General features: G+C 44.0%; 2 protein-coding genes across 3 annotated transcripts; both read right to left on the reverse strand.

The window, feature by feature from the left end:
* Nucleotides 1-1,048: 1,048 nt before the first annotated feature.
* Nucleotides 1,049-9,123, reverse strand: LOC132450376 (cathepsin B-like). Its single transcript, XM_060042467.1, has 10 exons — nt 8,889-9,123; nt 4,474-4,591; nt 4,264-4,349; nt 3,778-3,892; nt 3,412-3,527; nt 3,230-3,315; nt 2,773-2,913; nt 2,343-2,459; nt 1,895-2,023; nt 1,049-1,368 (listed from the first exon to the last, which is right to left on the reverse strand). Exons 1-10 carry the CDS (start codon nt 8,897-8,899, stop codon nt 1,292-1,294), a joined length of 996 nt encoding a protein of 331 aa, XP_059898450.1. The 5' UTR covers nt 8,900-9,123; the 3' UTR covers nt 1,049-1,291.
* A 147-nt stretch (nt 9,124-9,270) lies between these two features.
* fdft1 (farnesyl-diphosphate farnesyltransferase 1) lies at nt 9,271-17,034 on the reverse strand. 2 transcript variants are annotated; one of them, XM_060042463.1, is made up of 8 exons: nt 16,767-17,034; nt 15,088-15,185; nt 14,461-14,644; nt 13,097-13,225; nt 12,659-12,850; nt 11,725-11,901; nt 11,107-11,259; nt 9,271-10,847 (listed from the first exon to the last, which is right to left on the reverse strand). In XM_060042463.1, exons 1-8 carry the CDS (start codon nt 16,869-16,871, stop codon nt 10,620-10,622), a joined length of 1,266 nt encoding a protein of 421 aa, XP_059898446.1. In that variant the 5' UTR covers nt 16,872-17,034; the 3' UTR covers nt 9,271-10,619. The 2 variants fall into 2 exon arrangements, with proteins under 2 accessions (XP_059898446.1, XP_059898445.1); XM_060042462.1 differs by having other exon boundaries at nt 15,088-16,648; nt 16,767-17,009.
* Nucleotides 17,035-17,965: the final 931 nt, after the last annotated feature.

A 17,965-nucleotide genomic window follows, 5' to 3' on the forward strand; every position in this document is an offset into this window, starting at 1 on the left:
CTGGCCGACCACAGACTGTGTGAATGGGGAGACAGGTCTCCTCCAGCATCACCCTGAACATCGGTGCACCACAGGGTTGTGTGTTGAGCCCCTTCCTCTTCTCCCCCTACACTCACGACTTCAAACCCACCCACGAGGCCAACAGCATATTAAGGTTTGTAGACGACACCATGGTGGTAGGCAGGATCCCGAGCAACAACGAGGCTGCCTACAGGACAGAGGTAGAGAACCTGGTGAGCTGGAGCCAAGAGAACAACCTGATCCTCAACGCGGCAAAAACAAAGGAGAAAACACCCATCAGGTCCCATTCCTTCATGGAGCCCACTTTCTTCTCCAGGAACTCGGCCATGCCCATACCCATACGATGACAGATGTCAGAGATGACCTTGCGGTACTGCTGGCCCAGTTTACGGAACTCCAGGGAAATCTGGACCAATGGAATCAACCAAATTACGTTAAAAAAAGATGAATAAACCATAGTCACATTGAAATTGATAACACTTATATATATACTACCCTTGGTACTATAAGTAGCAGACCAACAAATGGTGTCATGAGCGGCGCCTGGGTTGGTGCTACAAACTGTGGCACTTAAAAATAGTACCTAGCATTATGTAGCCTCTTATCTTAGCTATCTTTGTTGTGCAGAGGGAATGGATTAACCATTCCCTTAACAATTGTAAGTGCTTGACACTTGTTTGCACTTGAAAATCCTTAGTGTACCGACAGCAATATATTGTTGTTTCTCTTTCTTCTGACAAATGTACATCTCTCATCCAAGCGCTCGCTCGCTTTCCCCCATTTCAATCATTGATTTTTAAGTTATTAACATAATTATTCTTAGCATGATTCTAACAAAACAAGGACATCCCTTGCTTAGAAGAACCATCTCATCTTATCGTGGTTGTACATTTGCTCTCAGAAGGATCATTCAAATTAACTGTTTGGTGGAGAATCATCTGGGTTTTTGTTATTTTCTGGTGATCTTTTGTCATCAAAGGTGTGCTCAATTTGCATATTTGACCAATGACAGAGAGGAAGAGAGGAATGTATTGTAAATCTTTATCAAAAATGTGTGATTTCCATTAAATTCATGTCCTCAAAATCTCAACTTTTTTCAGTTATGCATAATTAAAAATAATATATTATTCATCATTCTAATCTGATGGCTGATGGTCTGGCGATTTCATGACATGTTTAATTCACAAGGTCAACAGATCATAAATGGTTGCACTATAATTCATTTTTTCAAAGTAAAAGCGGTGTGGAAGGTGTCTCATCATCTTGTGCTCTAGATCAGTGGAGTTCCCGCCACGATCTCAGACTCGATGCCACACTCATCGTTCCCACGCTTGATCTTGAAAAACCCTATTGGGGGGGAAGAGAAAGAACACAGGTTATGCAAGTTAAAAGTTTAATACAATTATAATAACTCACCAAAAGGGTTGTGGTGAGTGCATAGTACTGATTCATAGAGAGTAAAAAAAAAACAGTGATTCCCATTATCCAATAGGCCTACGTTAAATAACACTCTTGGCTTGATAGTCTGGTTGCATGTATTTCCCTCCCAGTGAGAAGGTTCTAGGTTCAACACCCAGCCTTTAAATATTGTGTAGGCCTACGTAAGCCCTTGAGCGAGGTACCCTGACCCCTAACTGCTAATTGACCTGCACTATCAGACGGGTAACATTTTTCCCATGGTATATGGTAAATGTCAACTTTCAAACCATAAACACACCAAAAATACTCATAAGACAAGTAGCAAACCAAAAACCACATAATATGTAGTCATTGCGTTGTATCACCCTCATGTAAACTAAAGCAGTCAATAAACTACAACCATGGACATCAGACCACATTGCATCGACCAATCACGTCCATGTTTTCAGTGTACCTCTGTCTCCCCAGTCGGTGTTCCAGGAATTGGCCGCCAGCCAGTAGGGGGTCCCGTTCTCCTCCCCCCACCCCAGGATCTTAATGGCGTGGCCCCCCAGATAATTCCCTGAGACTCTCTGGTACACACCTGCAGGAAGATAAGTGTGATTTTACGGCACATGGGTGTTGTTTGCATGGTTGCATAATGAGTGTGCGTGTGTGTGTGTGTGTGTGTGTGTGTGTGTGTGTGTGTGTGTGTGTGTGTGTGTGTGTGTGTGTGTGTGTGTGTGTGGGGGGGGGGGGGGGGGTGCGTGCGTGCGCGTGTGCGTGCGCGTGTGCGTGCGCGTGTGCCGCCGGCCCTCCGCTGCGCGTCGGGGCCGGACAACGCCCCTTAACAGTGGTATAATGAGCACATACCACAGCCTGTCGTGATCTATTGCTTAAATATATATATAGCAATTCCCTACCACTCTTGTACAGTAGAAAATCTTCATAGACCTCGAAGGCTGCCTCTACCGGTCCGTTCTGGTACAACTCGGCCATGATCTGCTCCGGTTTAGAGGAGACGCTGTACGCTTTCTGACCTACAGGGGGCGACAAAGCACAAGTGTTATTTATACATCATGTCAGACAATTGTGTATTTTGATGATGCCAATGGTGAATTGTGATTCATCATTGAATTCAATTCAATTCTGATTTGTATGAAATGCTCACAGTGTATTTTTCATTCACAGTTCTGAAAGAACACCCTCTAAACTAAAGTTCCCGTCCACAATGGTTATAAGTTATTCCGATAATTCATTCAGCAGCAGGTAGGAGGTTCCCGCGGAGTAGACTGGGGATCGAACCAAGCCTCTCTCATTAGTTGTTGAGTATAGTTAAGGACTCAGTGTTACCCATGTGTTTGTCTTTCTCGTAGGGGACCGGGTATCCATCGATGCACTGCCTGGTACACTTGGGGGTAGGGCCCATAGTGCAGGGGGGGCGGGACCCGTTCACATGGTGCTCACAAGGAGCGATGGTATAGGGCTCACAGCCTGTCAATCATACACATCACAAATGAATTACGCATGGAACTAAATGGTTAACGCAGCAATTTGCACACATACAGTATGTGTTTATGTGTAAACACATAAATCAGAAAATAGATAACATGGAGGCATGTCCACACGCACACACACACACACACACACACACACACACACACACACACACACACACACACACACACACACACACACTTTGCCTAGTAAACATCACTGTGAGTCCAAAGACTTAATTTCTCAGGACAATAAAACAAAACAAAACAAAAATTGTAAAGACGAAATATAAAGTTCTTTCCGTCGTCCTCACCTACTTTAGAGTCGTACAAACCCCCAGTCACAATACCGTTGTTAGTCCAATAGCTCCAGGCTGACGCCGGCCAACCCCCATTACACCTAACAACACATATACGTTACGGCCCTTCAATGTACCCATACACAACAGACGTGTATCCCTACACAACAACACACAGAAAGCACTGGTAGGCTCACCCCATGCCACACTCATTGCAGCAGGTCACCAGATCTTCAGCAGAGATCTCCACTGACACCTTCCCTTTGTTCACGATACATAACCTGTCAGACATGGCCTCCACTGCCCCAAAGGCCTATGGGTAACAGAACACCAAACACAGAATGTCAGATGTCAGGTGCGGAGCTAGTTATGGTTATACTTCATCACAATGCACTTCCTTAATCAGTGGCCACTTCCTAATATTTAATTCTGTAACGTTCTATTTTGGTGTGTTTGGTTTGAGGTCAGGTATGTGTGTGTGTGTGTGTGTGTGTGTGTGTGTGTGTGTGTGTGTGTGTGTGTGTGTGTGTGTGTGTGTGTGTGTGTGTGTGTGTGTGTGTTACCCAGCAGGAGCCACACCCTCCCTGGTCTCTGATCTGTTGGATGGTGGGGCAGTTGGGCCACTGCTCGCGAGAGTCAAAGCTGACGGGCAGCCCCAGAGCCTCAACAGAATGCATCCTGGGAAATTGCACCAGAAATGATTTTGTCGGGAAGAAATGCAAAAATGTATTTCAACTTTGTTGAAATATAGCTGCAGTGATGCAGTGAAATCAGGTGCAGTGATTGGACAAAAAAATTTTGGGCAGAAGTAAAACACAAATTATTTCGAAATGTACATGTATTTTTACACATTGTAAATGTACTCCGCAGTGGCTGCAGGGTTCAACATGTTGTGTATTTACATCTTCTATATATTTGATCCAGTAAAGGAATAGCAAATTTTATCAAACGATTAGTTTCATTGGAAATTGTGATACTGGGACTCAGGTCTCTTCATAAACAGATACAAACAGCATGGCCTACCCTCAAATATATAAACCAAGACTTACACCTCCGGCAGCCTGGGCCCATTGAGCAGCGTCCCGCACAGACTCTTCACGTAGCTCATGTCCACATTGTGGAAATTCTGCCCAGCCTACAACATTGGAGTGAGAGGAAAATGAATCAAAAACAGTAGACGGGTTAATTTTTGGTTAAACTTGAAGTTATTTATTTGACACGCGTGTCACGATGAGATCAAACGTCCTAACGCCTCCCACCTTCCAGGTGGTGTTCGATTCGTTGACGACGTCAATCATCTGCAAGGAGAGGAGGGGGAGGCGGGGCTTAGCCCAGGTGACGGACAGGGCCGACAAGAGGAGGCTTACCCAATGCATCCTTGGAAAGAGTGTTTAGAGTCAGCATACTTTTAAAATCCATTATTGAACACGAGATTATAGTTCACGCTTCCAGACTGGTTGCTAAGGACAGAAAATAAAGTAAACCATCAGTAAACCAACACTTGCAGACTGTGTTCTGTATCAAAGTGCCTCGCCCCCTCTCTCTATCTCGGTCACACAGAGCCTTCGTTCCCCAGTCCATTGTGTTGTGCAATAATTCATAGTGCGATTACTCATAATAAATCATGGTGCAATTATTCAGTGTGCATATTTACATTTACAGTGTATATTTTTATTTTTACAAAATGTGTAGTTCATGCATCTTTTTTAATTCAGAGCTTGAGATTCAAAGATACGCACACAAATATACAGTACAGAATATATAGACCTGTCCTGTTATGTACCTGTGAAAATGTCAATATAATCGTTTATCAGAGGTTTTGGGCTTTTTTTAATCTGCGCTTTTGTTGAACTTCTGATGCAATTCTGTCAGCTTTCACGTTTGTTCTGTTTCAGAGCTGCCACTTAAAGGGGTAGTTCGGAATTTTGGACATAGGGCCTGATTCCCAAGTGAGCATTGGTATTCTATATCACTGGAGACAGTTTTCAACAAATTTCATACAGTCCTTCTAGTTGCAGAGTTCGCTCGTGCTAGGCTAGCGCAAGTCAACGGGCAATGCTAGCCTGCTATTAAAAACAGTCTTACCCACTCCACAGTACACCCGAGGTAAATCAATTATAACGACAGACTATAAATCTAAATGTCTGTTTATAGAATAATGTTAGAAATAAAACCAACCTTGCATTGCATTGCATTTTGAGGGAATTGCGGGGTCTCAGCAGCAGTGTTTATATTCCTGTACGTAGGCTACGGCAGCGGCGGACTGATACCTAGGTTACCTGCCGCTGTCATTGCTACAAACGCAGAGTACAGTGAACGAAGGAATTCTATAAGCGTATTCAATTAACAAGATATGCCCACGTTTGGAGGAGTTAGCGATGCATCTGCTTTTGAAGACGATTATGAGGAATTTGTTGTATCCAACGAACCGTACATGTACGAGCCGGTGTTTTGATGTCCAAGCCAGCAGCAACAAGCCACAGTTGAGTCCTTTCTGGATCTCGCACTGGAAATTGGTGGAAACTTTGTGGTGCCCATCTGTACCGTTTATTTCTACAATTTCTAAAAGCACACTGAACCATCATGTTGCCTAGTCGTTCAATTGCGCTTCTGTCCCACGCTTCTCTGTTTACGTTCTTCTGTCGTGATTCGGTTACAAACTTAACCAGCGCATAGTAAAATTCCGCTTCTGCTGAGAGAGTACTCCCTCGATGATTCATGCGATGCAAGGTTAGTTTTATTTCTAACATTATTCTATCAACACAGACATTTAAATCTATAGTCTGGCGTTATAATTGATTTACCTCGGGTGTACTGTGGAGTGGGTAAGACTGTTTTTAATAGCAGGCTAGCATTGCCCGTTGACTTGCGCTAGCCTAGCACGAGCGAACTCTGCAACTAGAAGGACTGTATGAAATGTGTTGAAAACTGTCTCCAGTGATATAGAATACCAATGCTCACTTGGGAATCAGGCCCTATGTCCAAAATTCCGAACTACCCCTTTAAATTATCAGGTAGGCCTACAATTACATTTGCTTAAAGTGTAATTCCGGCGCAAATTGAACCCAGGATCTTTGTTTTGGCATTAAAACCCATCAAATAAGCCTCCCAGATACCCTTTTCATTGAAAATCGAGTATTATAGTTTGCCGGGCGCAATGTTTGGCGTCCATGTTGTTGACTTGGGGCATAGTGTTTAGCTTCTAAATCCGCATTTTTGAACCACTAAATAGCACCAAACCTCTGCAGTAGCATGACTAGGGTCCCTACACATAAAACGAAGCACAAACAACTTAGTTTGCAAACCCGGAGTTTATTTAAAAAGACAGTTTAAAAAGCATTACCGGGAGGTCCGTGTTTACAGGAAGTCCACACAAGTCGATTGCCGAATGCGCCGGAGTTCAGTTCAAGGAGGAAAGTTTTGGAATTTATAATTTATATAATATATATTTATAAATAATATATAGCAAGTGTTGACACGTAAATTAAAGGAATTGCATATGTAAGTTACAGTTACAAAATAATTGTTCGCTACAATCAAGCATGGCACGTTGTTGACGGAAGACGCACTGCACACGTGATTGACGCATAGAGTGAAGGACAGCTCAAGCACCGGAGAAGACGACCCATCCACAGCTTGAAGTCAAGAGAGAGATGGTTCGTGTTTGCGTCAAGAAACAAAGTTATAAGCCCTAACTTCATTCGAGGAAGTGAAAGATGATCTTGTGAGTTGTCCAGGTAGGTTAACCTAATTTATTGTGTATAAGGATTTGTGGTGGGAATTTACGGACCACGTCAATCGTTTTCTGCGTCAACCGGGTAGAATAAAGTCATCAGAACGTTTAACAATTGCGGTCATATTTGTGTAAAAAAGGTACAAGACCATACAACAAACAATTAAACAAACGTTGCAAGGAGAAGTCCATTATCAGCTTCCACTGATAGATTACCATTGATAGACAACTCACAAGATCATCTTTCACTTCCTCGAATGAAGTTAGGGCTTATAACTTTGTTTCTTGACGCAAACACGAACCATCTCTCTCTTGACTTCAAGCTGTGGATGGGTCGTCTTCTCCGGTGCTTGAGCTGTCCTTCACTCTATGCGTCAATCACGTGTGCAGTGCGTCTTCCGTCAACAACGTGCCATGCTTGATTGTAGCGAACAATTATTTTGTAACTGTAACTTACATATGCAATTCCTTTAATTTACGTGTCAACACTTGCTATATATTATTTATAAATATATATTATATAAATTATAAATTCCAAAACTTTCCTCCTTGAACTGAACTCCGGCGCATTCGGCAATCGACTTGTGTGGACTTCCTGTAAACACGGACCTCCCGGTAATGCTTGTTAAACTGTCTTTTTAAATAAACTCCGGGTTTGCAAACTAAGTTGTTTGTGCTTCGTTTTATGTGTAGGGACCCTAGTCATGCTACTGCAGAGGTTTGGTGCTATTTAGTGGTTCAAAAATGCGGATTTAGAAGCGAAACACTATGCCCCAAGTCAACAACATGGACGCCAAACATTGCGCCCGGCAAACTATAATAGGCCTACTCGATTTTCAATGAAAAAGGTATCTGGGAGGCTTATTTGATGGGTTTTAATGCCAAAACAAAGATCCTGGGTTCAATTTGCGCCGGAATTACACTTTAAAACCTTTGTTTTCTGCAATCGTGATGAAGTGGTGTTTTAAAGGATATGAGCGAAAATATGAGGATATGAAAGAAAGTACAAGAAAAGTTCCTCTTTCTCAGGTTACAGAAATAGCGGTTTAGAAAGTAGGCCAACACCTGCTTTGAAGACATGAACGCCATTACAGGAACCAAGATAAGATAATATTTATTCTAAACAATTAACAATTACATTTGGATTTCATATCTGATCATATGTCTCCTCTCATTTAAAAATTTCTCATTTGTAGCATTTAATACTTTTTGATTAGAGCTGTCAGTTAAACGTGTTATTAACGGCGTTAACGCAAACCAATTTTAACGGCGTTAAAAAATTATCGCGTGATTAACGCAAATATTTTATTTACAAAAAAAAAAAAAAATATTTTTTTTTTTTCTTTGGCTCAAAACAAAGAAGCAGTAGCCTGACTGCTATGTTCAAATGACATTTGTTCAAAGCAGTCGTTTAATTGCACTATAGGCTCTTTTTTTGTATCGTCCTGTTTTGATCAGTATATGCCAATGTTGTTATCAATAAAAAATCATTTGCACAAGACAAGCCGATGCACTTCACCATGTTGATAAGAGAATTAAAATGAGAAGAATTATGGGACAAAAAAATCAAGGGATATTTAGCATAGAAAAAGAATTTGCGATTAATCGCGATTAATCGTGAGTTAACTATGACATTAATGCGATTAATCACGATTAAATATTTTAATCGCTTGACAGCTCTATTTTTGATATTAACATATTTGTTCACGCTCACTTTTTAACATGAAATTGCCTCATGTAGTACAGTAAAAGAGTTTGCACGTTATGCTTAGGAAGTTATATTTTCAATATACCGATGCACTGTTTCAATGAAAGATAACATAAGGTTTCACATAAAACCTTATGATAGGACTTTTAAGAAGGCGTAATAAACAAAAACTAAAAAACAATTTATCAAAATCCCACAGAATTCCCACAGAACAGACTATTCAGTTCGCTTACCTGTGTATCATTTAGAAGCAGCTCTGGAGTGCAACCGTGTTACTGATCTCTGAAAACTACTGATAACTGGGAAATGCTTTAAACCAGCCCCAAGTTCAGAAATCACCATAGCTCACAACCATAACCTCCATCTCACATGACAGGCCAATTCCTCTTTTACGCTTTGCATATGAATAAACAAATAACACATTAAGGGCAGTTATATCGAAAAAGGGAAATTATACTTGAATGAGTATCATTGATTTGAATGTCTTAATGCTTAAGCTCAGAATATACTTTATGGGCACAGAATATACTTTATGACCTAGACATGGCATTTACAGCCCCAACTGTACATACACATCAAAGGAAGTCAGATCCAATGACACTTTGACACCGGCAGTAAAACTAAACATTTCCTTTTATTTCAAAAAGTGAAGGATAGAGGTCATCTGTGTGAAACAAGTCCATCTACCAATAGAATAGTCACATTACATAGCAATGTTAAAAGTCGTTGTTCTTTGGATCCGTATAAGGTTTTCTCCGCGCTAGCCATTCTACTCACCAAAGCTTGTTTAAGGACACTTAATGCCATCAGTCTCATTCTGCATCTCTTTCTCAGTTCGGTTCTTCCCACCGGTTTCTTGTAAGGGGATTCGGGGTGTGGTGCGTGGGCCGGGGGGGGGGGGGGGTGGGGGGGGGTTGGGTCCTGTGAAAAACCCTTTGAGACTGGGATTGAGATTAAGGGCATGTTAAACCTAATTCATAGGTTTTATGCATACCTCAAGGTACTACGCCAACGTTTCTCTTCGTCTCCACACGTTAATGCTAAAATGTCTATCAGCAGCTTATATTGTGATTGGTTCCATGGACCATGAGGCAAACCTTCTAACCAGCGTCGCAGGGCCGTCTGATTTAAAAGAAAAACCTTTGGGGTATCTGTTCAATTATTATTATGCACTGGGTATAATAAGATAGATTTCCGCTGTCATTTCTTGGCTCCTAACAGGTTATTGCTTTTTCTTCGCATATAATTCATAATGTTTATAGACTCACTCACACACAGCCGTAAGATAACCTTATTAACGTTCGTCTGCCAAGAAATTACTTTTTTCGTCCATCACTACATTCTTACCGTTCCACAAGTGAGATTTGCATCTAAAAATTGATCTTCTCAAAATCAAAAAAGGACTTTTAAGGTTGTATTACATAAATCAGTGTCAGTCAATCCTCAAAATATACAAACTAGACCTGAATCTAGTAGTCAGCCCAGAATGCATGTCAACTATTTAAGGTCAAAACAATAATAAAACCTTACAATGCATATTTCTCTACATGTGAAATCACCATTAACCTTTTTTTTATATTTTCTTATACACAATTAAGATGACACAAAAAACATTAAACCACAAAAGACGCACCATATTGCATATAGCAAACACAAAACAAATGATAAATCAACAAAAACTCGAACCGCGGATCCATCAAGCTATCCACAGCAGCCGGCAGAGAGCAGTCTCCCCCTCTTCCTCATCGTTTTTGGTTCAAAGAACTCCGTCCCAGAGACGAAACCCCCAAGATCAGCACTCCACTCCATCTCCGAGGACCACCAAGGACTAAGGAAGAGCGAGAGGAACCCAGAAGAGAACGTGAAATCCAGCCGAGCGAGGACCCTGGTTCCTGGAAAACCAGAGTTCCTGGAGGACCAGAGGAGGGGACTTGGTGTGTAGCACTGGAAGGGGTCGTTGGAGGCTAGTGTCCCTGCATGTCCCTGCCGTCTTGCGCCTGGGCCACGGTCGTGCTGAGGTACTGCCAGCTGAACGCCGCCAGCAGCATGGCGGCGGACAGGTACATGGGCGACAGGTGGGAGCTTTTGGACTGCAGCGCGGGCTGCAGGGGGGCGGACTTCTCGGCGATCACGCCCAGGATGTGCAACGTCTCGGCCCGCGACGGGTCCGTCAGGGAGACCTTCTGTCGCAACTGTTGGGGGGCGGTGGGGGGGGGGGGTGGGGACAAACAGACACAGAACGAAAGATGAGACACATGCATAGAAACAACAAGAGTAAGAGACACACACACACACGCACGCACGCACGCACGCACGCACGCACGCACGCACACGCACACGCACACACACACCCTGGGAGAGCGAGAGAGAGGAGCAAATCTTCGACCAATCAGGACTGACTTTAGAGCATAAGAGGAAGTGAACATGGACATTGTGCAGTTTGCTCCCTACCTCGCCGCTGTACTGGGTGATGATGGTGCGCACGGCCTCCATATTGTTGGCGTCCATCATGAGCGTGACCGCCTGGCCCTTGCGAATCTTCACCACGCCGCGGAACACCATGGGGTTGTTGTAGCACGCCGTCAGTGTCGCCAGCGCCATCACCTGGACAGGAGCGGGATGACACGCACACAGTGTTACAACAAAGGCGTTAAAGAAATGTACAAACTCTCAACATGAAATGGTCATGGAGATCTCTAATTGAATAACTAAACCAAGAGCTAAAATGTTCAAAGACAAGATATGATCTTTCACACAAAACATTCAATTCTACCTCTAAACTACAAAGTACAACATTTATATATTTTTTCATTAATCCATCCACAGAAACTAAAAAAAAATGCATATTTATACCATCAAGGGACGACTATCCTTATGGTTAGGATGCTCAACTCCCTGTAGAAGGGTTCCTGGTTCTCCACCCAGTCCCTCTCCCCCCCCCCCCCCCCCTCATCAACGGCTCACCCCCTAGCCTCCCTCACACAACAGAATTCCCCGTAGGATGAGATCCCCCATTGTATCAGAGCTGAACCCCGAAATAGCAGCCTCCGCGACCTCCCTCCTGCCTACCTGTGGAATGGCGCAGAAGTTGAAGATGCTCTGGTTGCGCAGGCGGGCCAGGTAGGTGAGCACGTCGGGAACGTGCCTCAGAGCGTCCGTCACCAGCAGGTTGAGGCAGGACAGCGCCGACTCCAGCTTCTCCGGCTGGGCCAGGTCCTCCAGACGGTCGGAGAACTGGACCCACGCCTGGGGGGGGGCATAAGGGGAGATGGAGGGGTTATTTATCAGATGGAGAACACGTATGGCCCGAATGCTTGGATACTTAAGAACATTTATGACGATCGCATGTGGTTTCTTTTCATATGATTAAGAGCCATTTTAAAATTGGCCTATCACAGAATGTAAACTGTAGGCATGGGACTAAGTTTTGTGTTAAATGTAAGATTCCGTTTGCGATTTAACTTGCTTCAGCCTCAGATTTTCTTTGATTACTTTATTTTATTCTATTAACTTCTATTATCCTATCGTACAAGTACACTTGAGTAGAATTCTTATGTTTGATTCCTCAACAGTCGGATAGCAGAAATAATACAAGATGACGATAAAAAAGTCAATAAGTAAGTACAAACTAAAACCGTTTCAATGCAAAATGCAAATTTTGCGTGAATCCTATCAAGGTAAACATTCGAGAACTGTGTTCCGTTTAACACAGTTGTGCGAGGAAGATGAATTAGTTTAGCATGGAATTTAAGATTCCAGTAACCATCTTGACTTTAAAAGTTCTGTTTATTTTATTACATCTTATCATCTAAGTACACAAGAGTCAAATTATTTGGCTTGGTTCCTCAACAGCAACAATACAAGACGACAATAAAAAAATAAATGAAAATGTTTCAATGCGAGAGAGTTGTTGTGCGTAAATCCCATCAAGGTAAACATTGTTTGAGCGAACGTGGATCAGTCGGTCACAGTGGTTGTGCGGAGGCCGAACGTGCGACCCTACCTCCTGGGGCCAGAAGGCGCGGCCCTGCTGCGTGTCCTCCAGGTAGTCCCGGATGATGTTGGTCTTCTGGAGGAACAGGCCCATGGAGTTGGCCAGCTCCGTGTCCTGGCCCACCTCGGGGTCCGCCAGCTGGGACGCTGAGAACAGCTGGGAGAGCCCGATGCCCACCAGGCCGGCCACGTAGTGACAGTACTGCAGGGGTGGGGGGAGACCACACACACACACACACACACACACACACACACACACACACACACACACACACACACACACACACACACACACACACACACACACACACACACACACACACACACACACACACACACACACAGGTTTAGCATGGAGGTCGGAGCAGTAAGGCCTTCTTAAATATTTGATTCCTTCGATTTCCTTTTCCCGTCGAACACTGAAGAGGAAACGTATGAGAACACCCACCAGGTCCCATTCCTTCATGGAGCCCACTTTCTTCTCCAGGAACTCGGCCATGCCCATACCCATACGATGACAGATGTCAGAGATGACCTCGCGGTACTGCTGGCCCAGCTTACGGAACTCCAGGGAAATCTGGACCAATGGAATCAACCAAATTACGTTAAAAAAATATAAATAATCAATAGTCACACAATTAAATGGATCACACTTATATATATATATATATACTACCCTGGTAGTATACCTGGTGCCTGGGTTGGTGCTACAATCCGTGGCACTTAAAAATAGTACCTAGCATTACGTAGCCTCTTATCCTAGCTATCTTTGTTGTGCACAGGGAATGGGTTAACAATTCCCTGAACAATTCTAAGTGCTTGGCACTTGTTTCTATGAAAATCCTTATACCGACAGCAATATATTGTTGTTTTTCTTTCTTCCGTCAAATGTACGACGCCTTGGATAAAAGCGTTTGCTAAATGCCCTTGATGTAAATATACTAACCTGGTTCATGAAAGCAGCAGACCCACAAATAGTGTCGTGATCGACGCCTGCCCTGCGTTCACACCAAAAGATGCATTTGCTGCCCGAACGCGTTGCCGCCGAAGTTTTGCGGCGCCGCAAATCAAGTTTTGCGGCGCGTCAAAAGTTTTGCAGCGCGGCAAAGGTTTTGCGGCGCGTCAAAAGTTTTGCTGCGCCGCAAAAGTTTTGCTGCGCCGCAGTTTTGATGCGCGGCAAGTTTTTCCCGCGGTGCTTCTGAATTCATTCACAACCATGGCCGAGCATTGCATGTCTTTACCTGTTGTGGAAGAGGGAGAGACGTCGGAATGCCCGTCGTTTATGGGTTCATGAGACCATTCGGAGCCGTACAGAGCGTGGTGAATTTCACCGTCTTCTGCAGGAGCTCCGTCTGGACGACGAACGCTTCCAGCGCTATTTGAGGTTGACTCCGGCCCAGTTTGATGACCTGCTAGCTAGGATCGGTGCTAGGATCTCTCGGTTGGACATTTATACTTATATATATATGTATTGGACACTTATAACTGGCCACGGTGAAGATCACCGGGTATGCGGAGACTGCAATTATTATCCTCTCCTCCATTTAAGTAACACTGATTGGCTGTTACGGCATGTCACTCAGTGGCAACGCTGTTGAACGCTGATTGGCTGTCATCACGCGTTTGCTGCCGAAAAGTTGAAATATTTCAACTCGAGCAGCATTTGACGCGCCGCAAAATACGTGAACGCGCCCGCCGCCCGTGCCCAAAAAGCAATAAAATGCCCTTAATGTAGGCTACCTGTAAATCCTACAAGTACGCGTCTGTCAAAACGTTCTATCGGACAGAGCAGAAAAGGCGGGCGCCACTGACCGTGGGGAAGTCCTCAAGGACCTGGCGGTCTTTCTCCTGGCTCTCGGTGAAGCACCAGTCGGCCTGGTAGAGGAAGGTGTGGAAGTCGTTGAGCATGGGCACCTTGGTCGCCAGGGGGATGGTCATGTCGTCCTCCACCGTGTCCAGGGACCTCAACACCAGGTAGAAGATGCAGACCGCATGTCTGCGGGGGTCCCAAGGGGAGGGGGGTGTCATTTGTTGATCGAATATTTGTTATTTTTTCCTCTTTAAGGGACTCTGATTGATTAGGAAACAATCTAATGTAATAGATATATAATATGATGCTATTGATTGTGGTTTGATTTATGTCATGTAAAATGGGCAGGGACTTTGGGAAGGGATTTAAGATTTAACTGTCAGCTGTGTGTCAATTTTAAACAATGTTTCAAACTTTTAGTGGGCGAGTTTGCCATTGCAACTATTGCACAACAACTCTTTTTTTGAAGGTAGGCCAGTTTCATGCCAAGATTATGTCTTCAGCGAGTACTTTCCCGTGTGGGCCTGTTTATTTACAAAATAGGCTACATCAAATCATGCCAGGGAGCCCCGCCCCTCACAAAAAAACGTAGTGCATGCGTGTGTGTACATGTTTAGTCAAAACCTTACCGTAGGTCCCCGTCCAGCGACTCGATCACAGCTGCAAAACTTCGACTCGTTTGGTTCAAGTACGTGTAGCAAGTGCGCAGGCTTTCGCTCATGGACTCCTGGCAGGAGAAACACAGAAACACGGGGTTGCTGCGATAGGAGCTGGTAGTTCTGAGCGCGTTGGGAAGCGCTGCTCGACAGCAGCTGTCCTGCAGCCTTCTCTCCCCCAACCTACCGCCAACCAGGAGAGACCGAGGGCTGGAGGCAGTGGTGCTGCGAGGCGTGATCAGCAACGAGCGTTTAAATATCAACAGAGAGATGGGACACTTGCAGCAAGCGCCCGCCATGTGGTCGGGAAAAGTGCGTTGTAACGCAAGGCAAGGCCGTGTCGTCGTGACTAGAGAGCATTACTGCCGTATCCATGCCATGTTGTGTTATGTGAGGTGACACGCTGGGTAGAGGGCAAGCGAGTCGAAGCCGAGGTGAAACACTTGAGCGTCATGGATCCATAAATAGTAACACAACACGGGGCGTGGTCACGCTTCAAAGTGACCGAGACCTATCCACATGCATATATACATCTGTTGGAGAGGCAGCGGGCTACTGCGCACAACTTTGAAAAACCGATCCACTTCTCGAGAAAAAGTGTTTCCCTTGGTAGGATTTATTTACGCATGCTATTTCTCTTGCAACGAAACGAGTTACTATTGAAACTGGATTTTTAAATACCATGAGAAACTTCGAGGCCAAATTTAAAACTGATTTATTACATGAACATGCGATTCAAATATGCATATTCATGAGTATCTACAAGTATACGCCGTGAACGACCTCATGCCATCTAGCGGCAGACACAGGGAGGGACAGGTGATGCTTTTATGTCATGGAAACCTGCAAAGCCTTTCTATACCCCTAAACCAATGTTTAATGTCCTATGTCATGTTTTCTATGTCCCTCTGTTCTTGACATTTGTGCGTAAGCGTCTACCTGCGACGTGTGAAACAACATATACAATATCCTATAAAGAAAGGTGGTCTCAATGACAGTACCCTACACGTATAGGCTGACGTTAATCAAAACATGACGTTAAAGTAAGCAGCCTAATCGTTCAACGACACCGTTGAGCTTCACGCAGTACTAACACGATCATGCCAGGTATGTAGGAGACCGCAGATTAACCGTGAAACATGCGCAGAGCATCTCTATCTCTGAACTCTGAAAGCCTATTATGCAACGCAAATTAGAGACGTCCAATCTAATGGGCTCTCCCAGATAGGTAAGCCATCTACCGGTAGACAGACAATTAGAAAAACGCCATCTAGGAACGCATTCTAGTCTTGACAACACATTTTCACGTGACACATGCAGGTCGATTTAAATGAGCACTACAAGGTGCTGTAGTTACGTGACTATCAGTAGCTTATCAATACTACTTGAACAACACAACATAATACTTTATAACAACATAGTATGATCCGTCCTATAGCATGTGTTGCTCTCCTCATAGTAGATCATTTGCATTGATCCCTGATCATTGGCGTTGTCAACTGTTGTAAACGAATGATCTGCTTCCTGATCTCCGCTGCAAGAGAAGCAAACAACCATATAGCCTGCTATGTTATTCTACAAGAGGGATGTATAGGCCTGTTTATGAAACAAAGCGAGTACATGGAAAACCGATCGCACAGGTAGGTACTCACATAGTCCAACTTGGCCATCACGGCTCTACATCCACCCATTTTAAACTTGAGTAGATTAAGGATCTCTTCTGGGTGCCCCAGTGACTTCACGATGTCGTTGAGCATTTCTAAATGCGTTTCGTACTTTCGTCTACTGTACTTTACAATGGATAGCTACAATAGATAGTTACAACGTTGTAACGTATGGCCCGTCCAATTGGTGCGTCTGGGAGATGTAGAAGTGCAGGCAACCTTTGCATGCCGCATCCCATTCAGTCACAATTGTGGCCAGATCGAATGATGGGCGGCATTGGCTGGCGAGTCATGGGCTTAGCCCTTAGCAACCAATAGAAGTTGAGAGCGCCTGGTGTGATGCCCCGCCCCGAGCGACTCTCAGCCAATAGGGAGGTGGTGGGAGGGAATAGAAAACGCGACGTTAAATAATAGACAAATAGTACTGCAAAACAAGAAAACACAAATAGAATAGAATAGAACAATTTTATGATGTATGTGATGCTTGATTAAAAGTTTGGATTTGTTTGGTTGAGTGATGGGGGAGAGACGGAGATAATCTGGCCATGACGTCACGGGTCTGGTGAAAGAGGAGATCCAGGCCCCAGGTCGACTGGAGAGAGGCCATTCTAGCCGTCCGACAGCCCCCTATCTTGCCGTCGATATTCTGTCATCATATAATGTGGATAGTTATGTCACAGCCTAATGTCGTATGGGAACTGTATTCAGGAATGATGAGCATAGGCCTAATATAGTCTGCCCTGCTTGAAGTCGTAGCATACAAATTGGTCATGTTATTTTTTGTAAAAAAGTAAGCATGCACTAGTAATTCATAAAGTGTCAGCTTTTTCTTATGAATCTGTGAAGTTGGCAGCTCAGTGCAAAATGAGTGTGATGACAGAGGCGTCCTCACGGGACCACTCAGGTGTCACTCATAACACTAATAATGGCTGTTCTCCTTTATTGAGCCATGGCAGGGATAGAGGCCTAAGATCACACACATTGTCCATTGACCATTGGCCAATATCGGATCCTTTGTGTGTCAATATCGACATATTGACCTCATATACAAAAAAGGTCTAAAAAATTAGGCCCTTAACCATTAGTGGTAGTTTAATTCAAAATTAATTAAAAATATATCTGATATACGCTTACGCGCTTTCGTTAAAGGCAGGAGCGTATGTACAGTATAAAGTAAGACTATTAGG

This window comes from Gadus macrocephalus, chromosome 21 (genome assembly GCF_031168955.1).
Source record: "Gadus macrocephalus chromosome 21, ASM3116895v1".
In the NCBI taxonomy this organism is placed as follows: domain Eukaryota; kingdom Metazoa; phylum Chordata; class Actinopteri; order Gadiformes; family Gadidae; genus Gadus; species Gadus macrocephalus.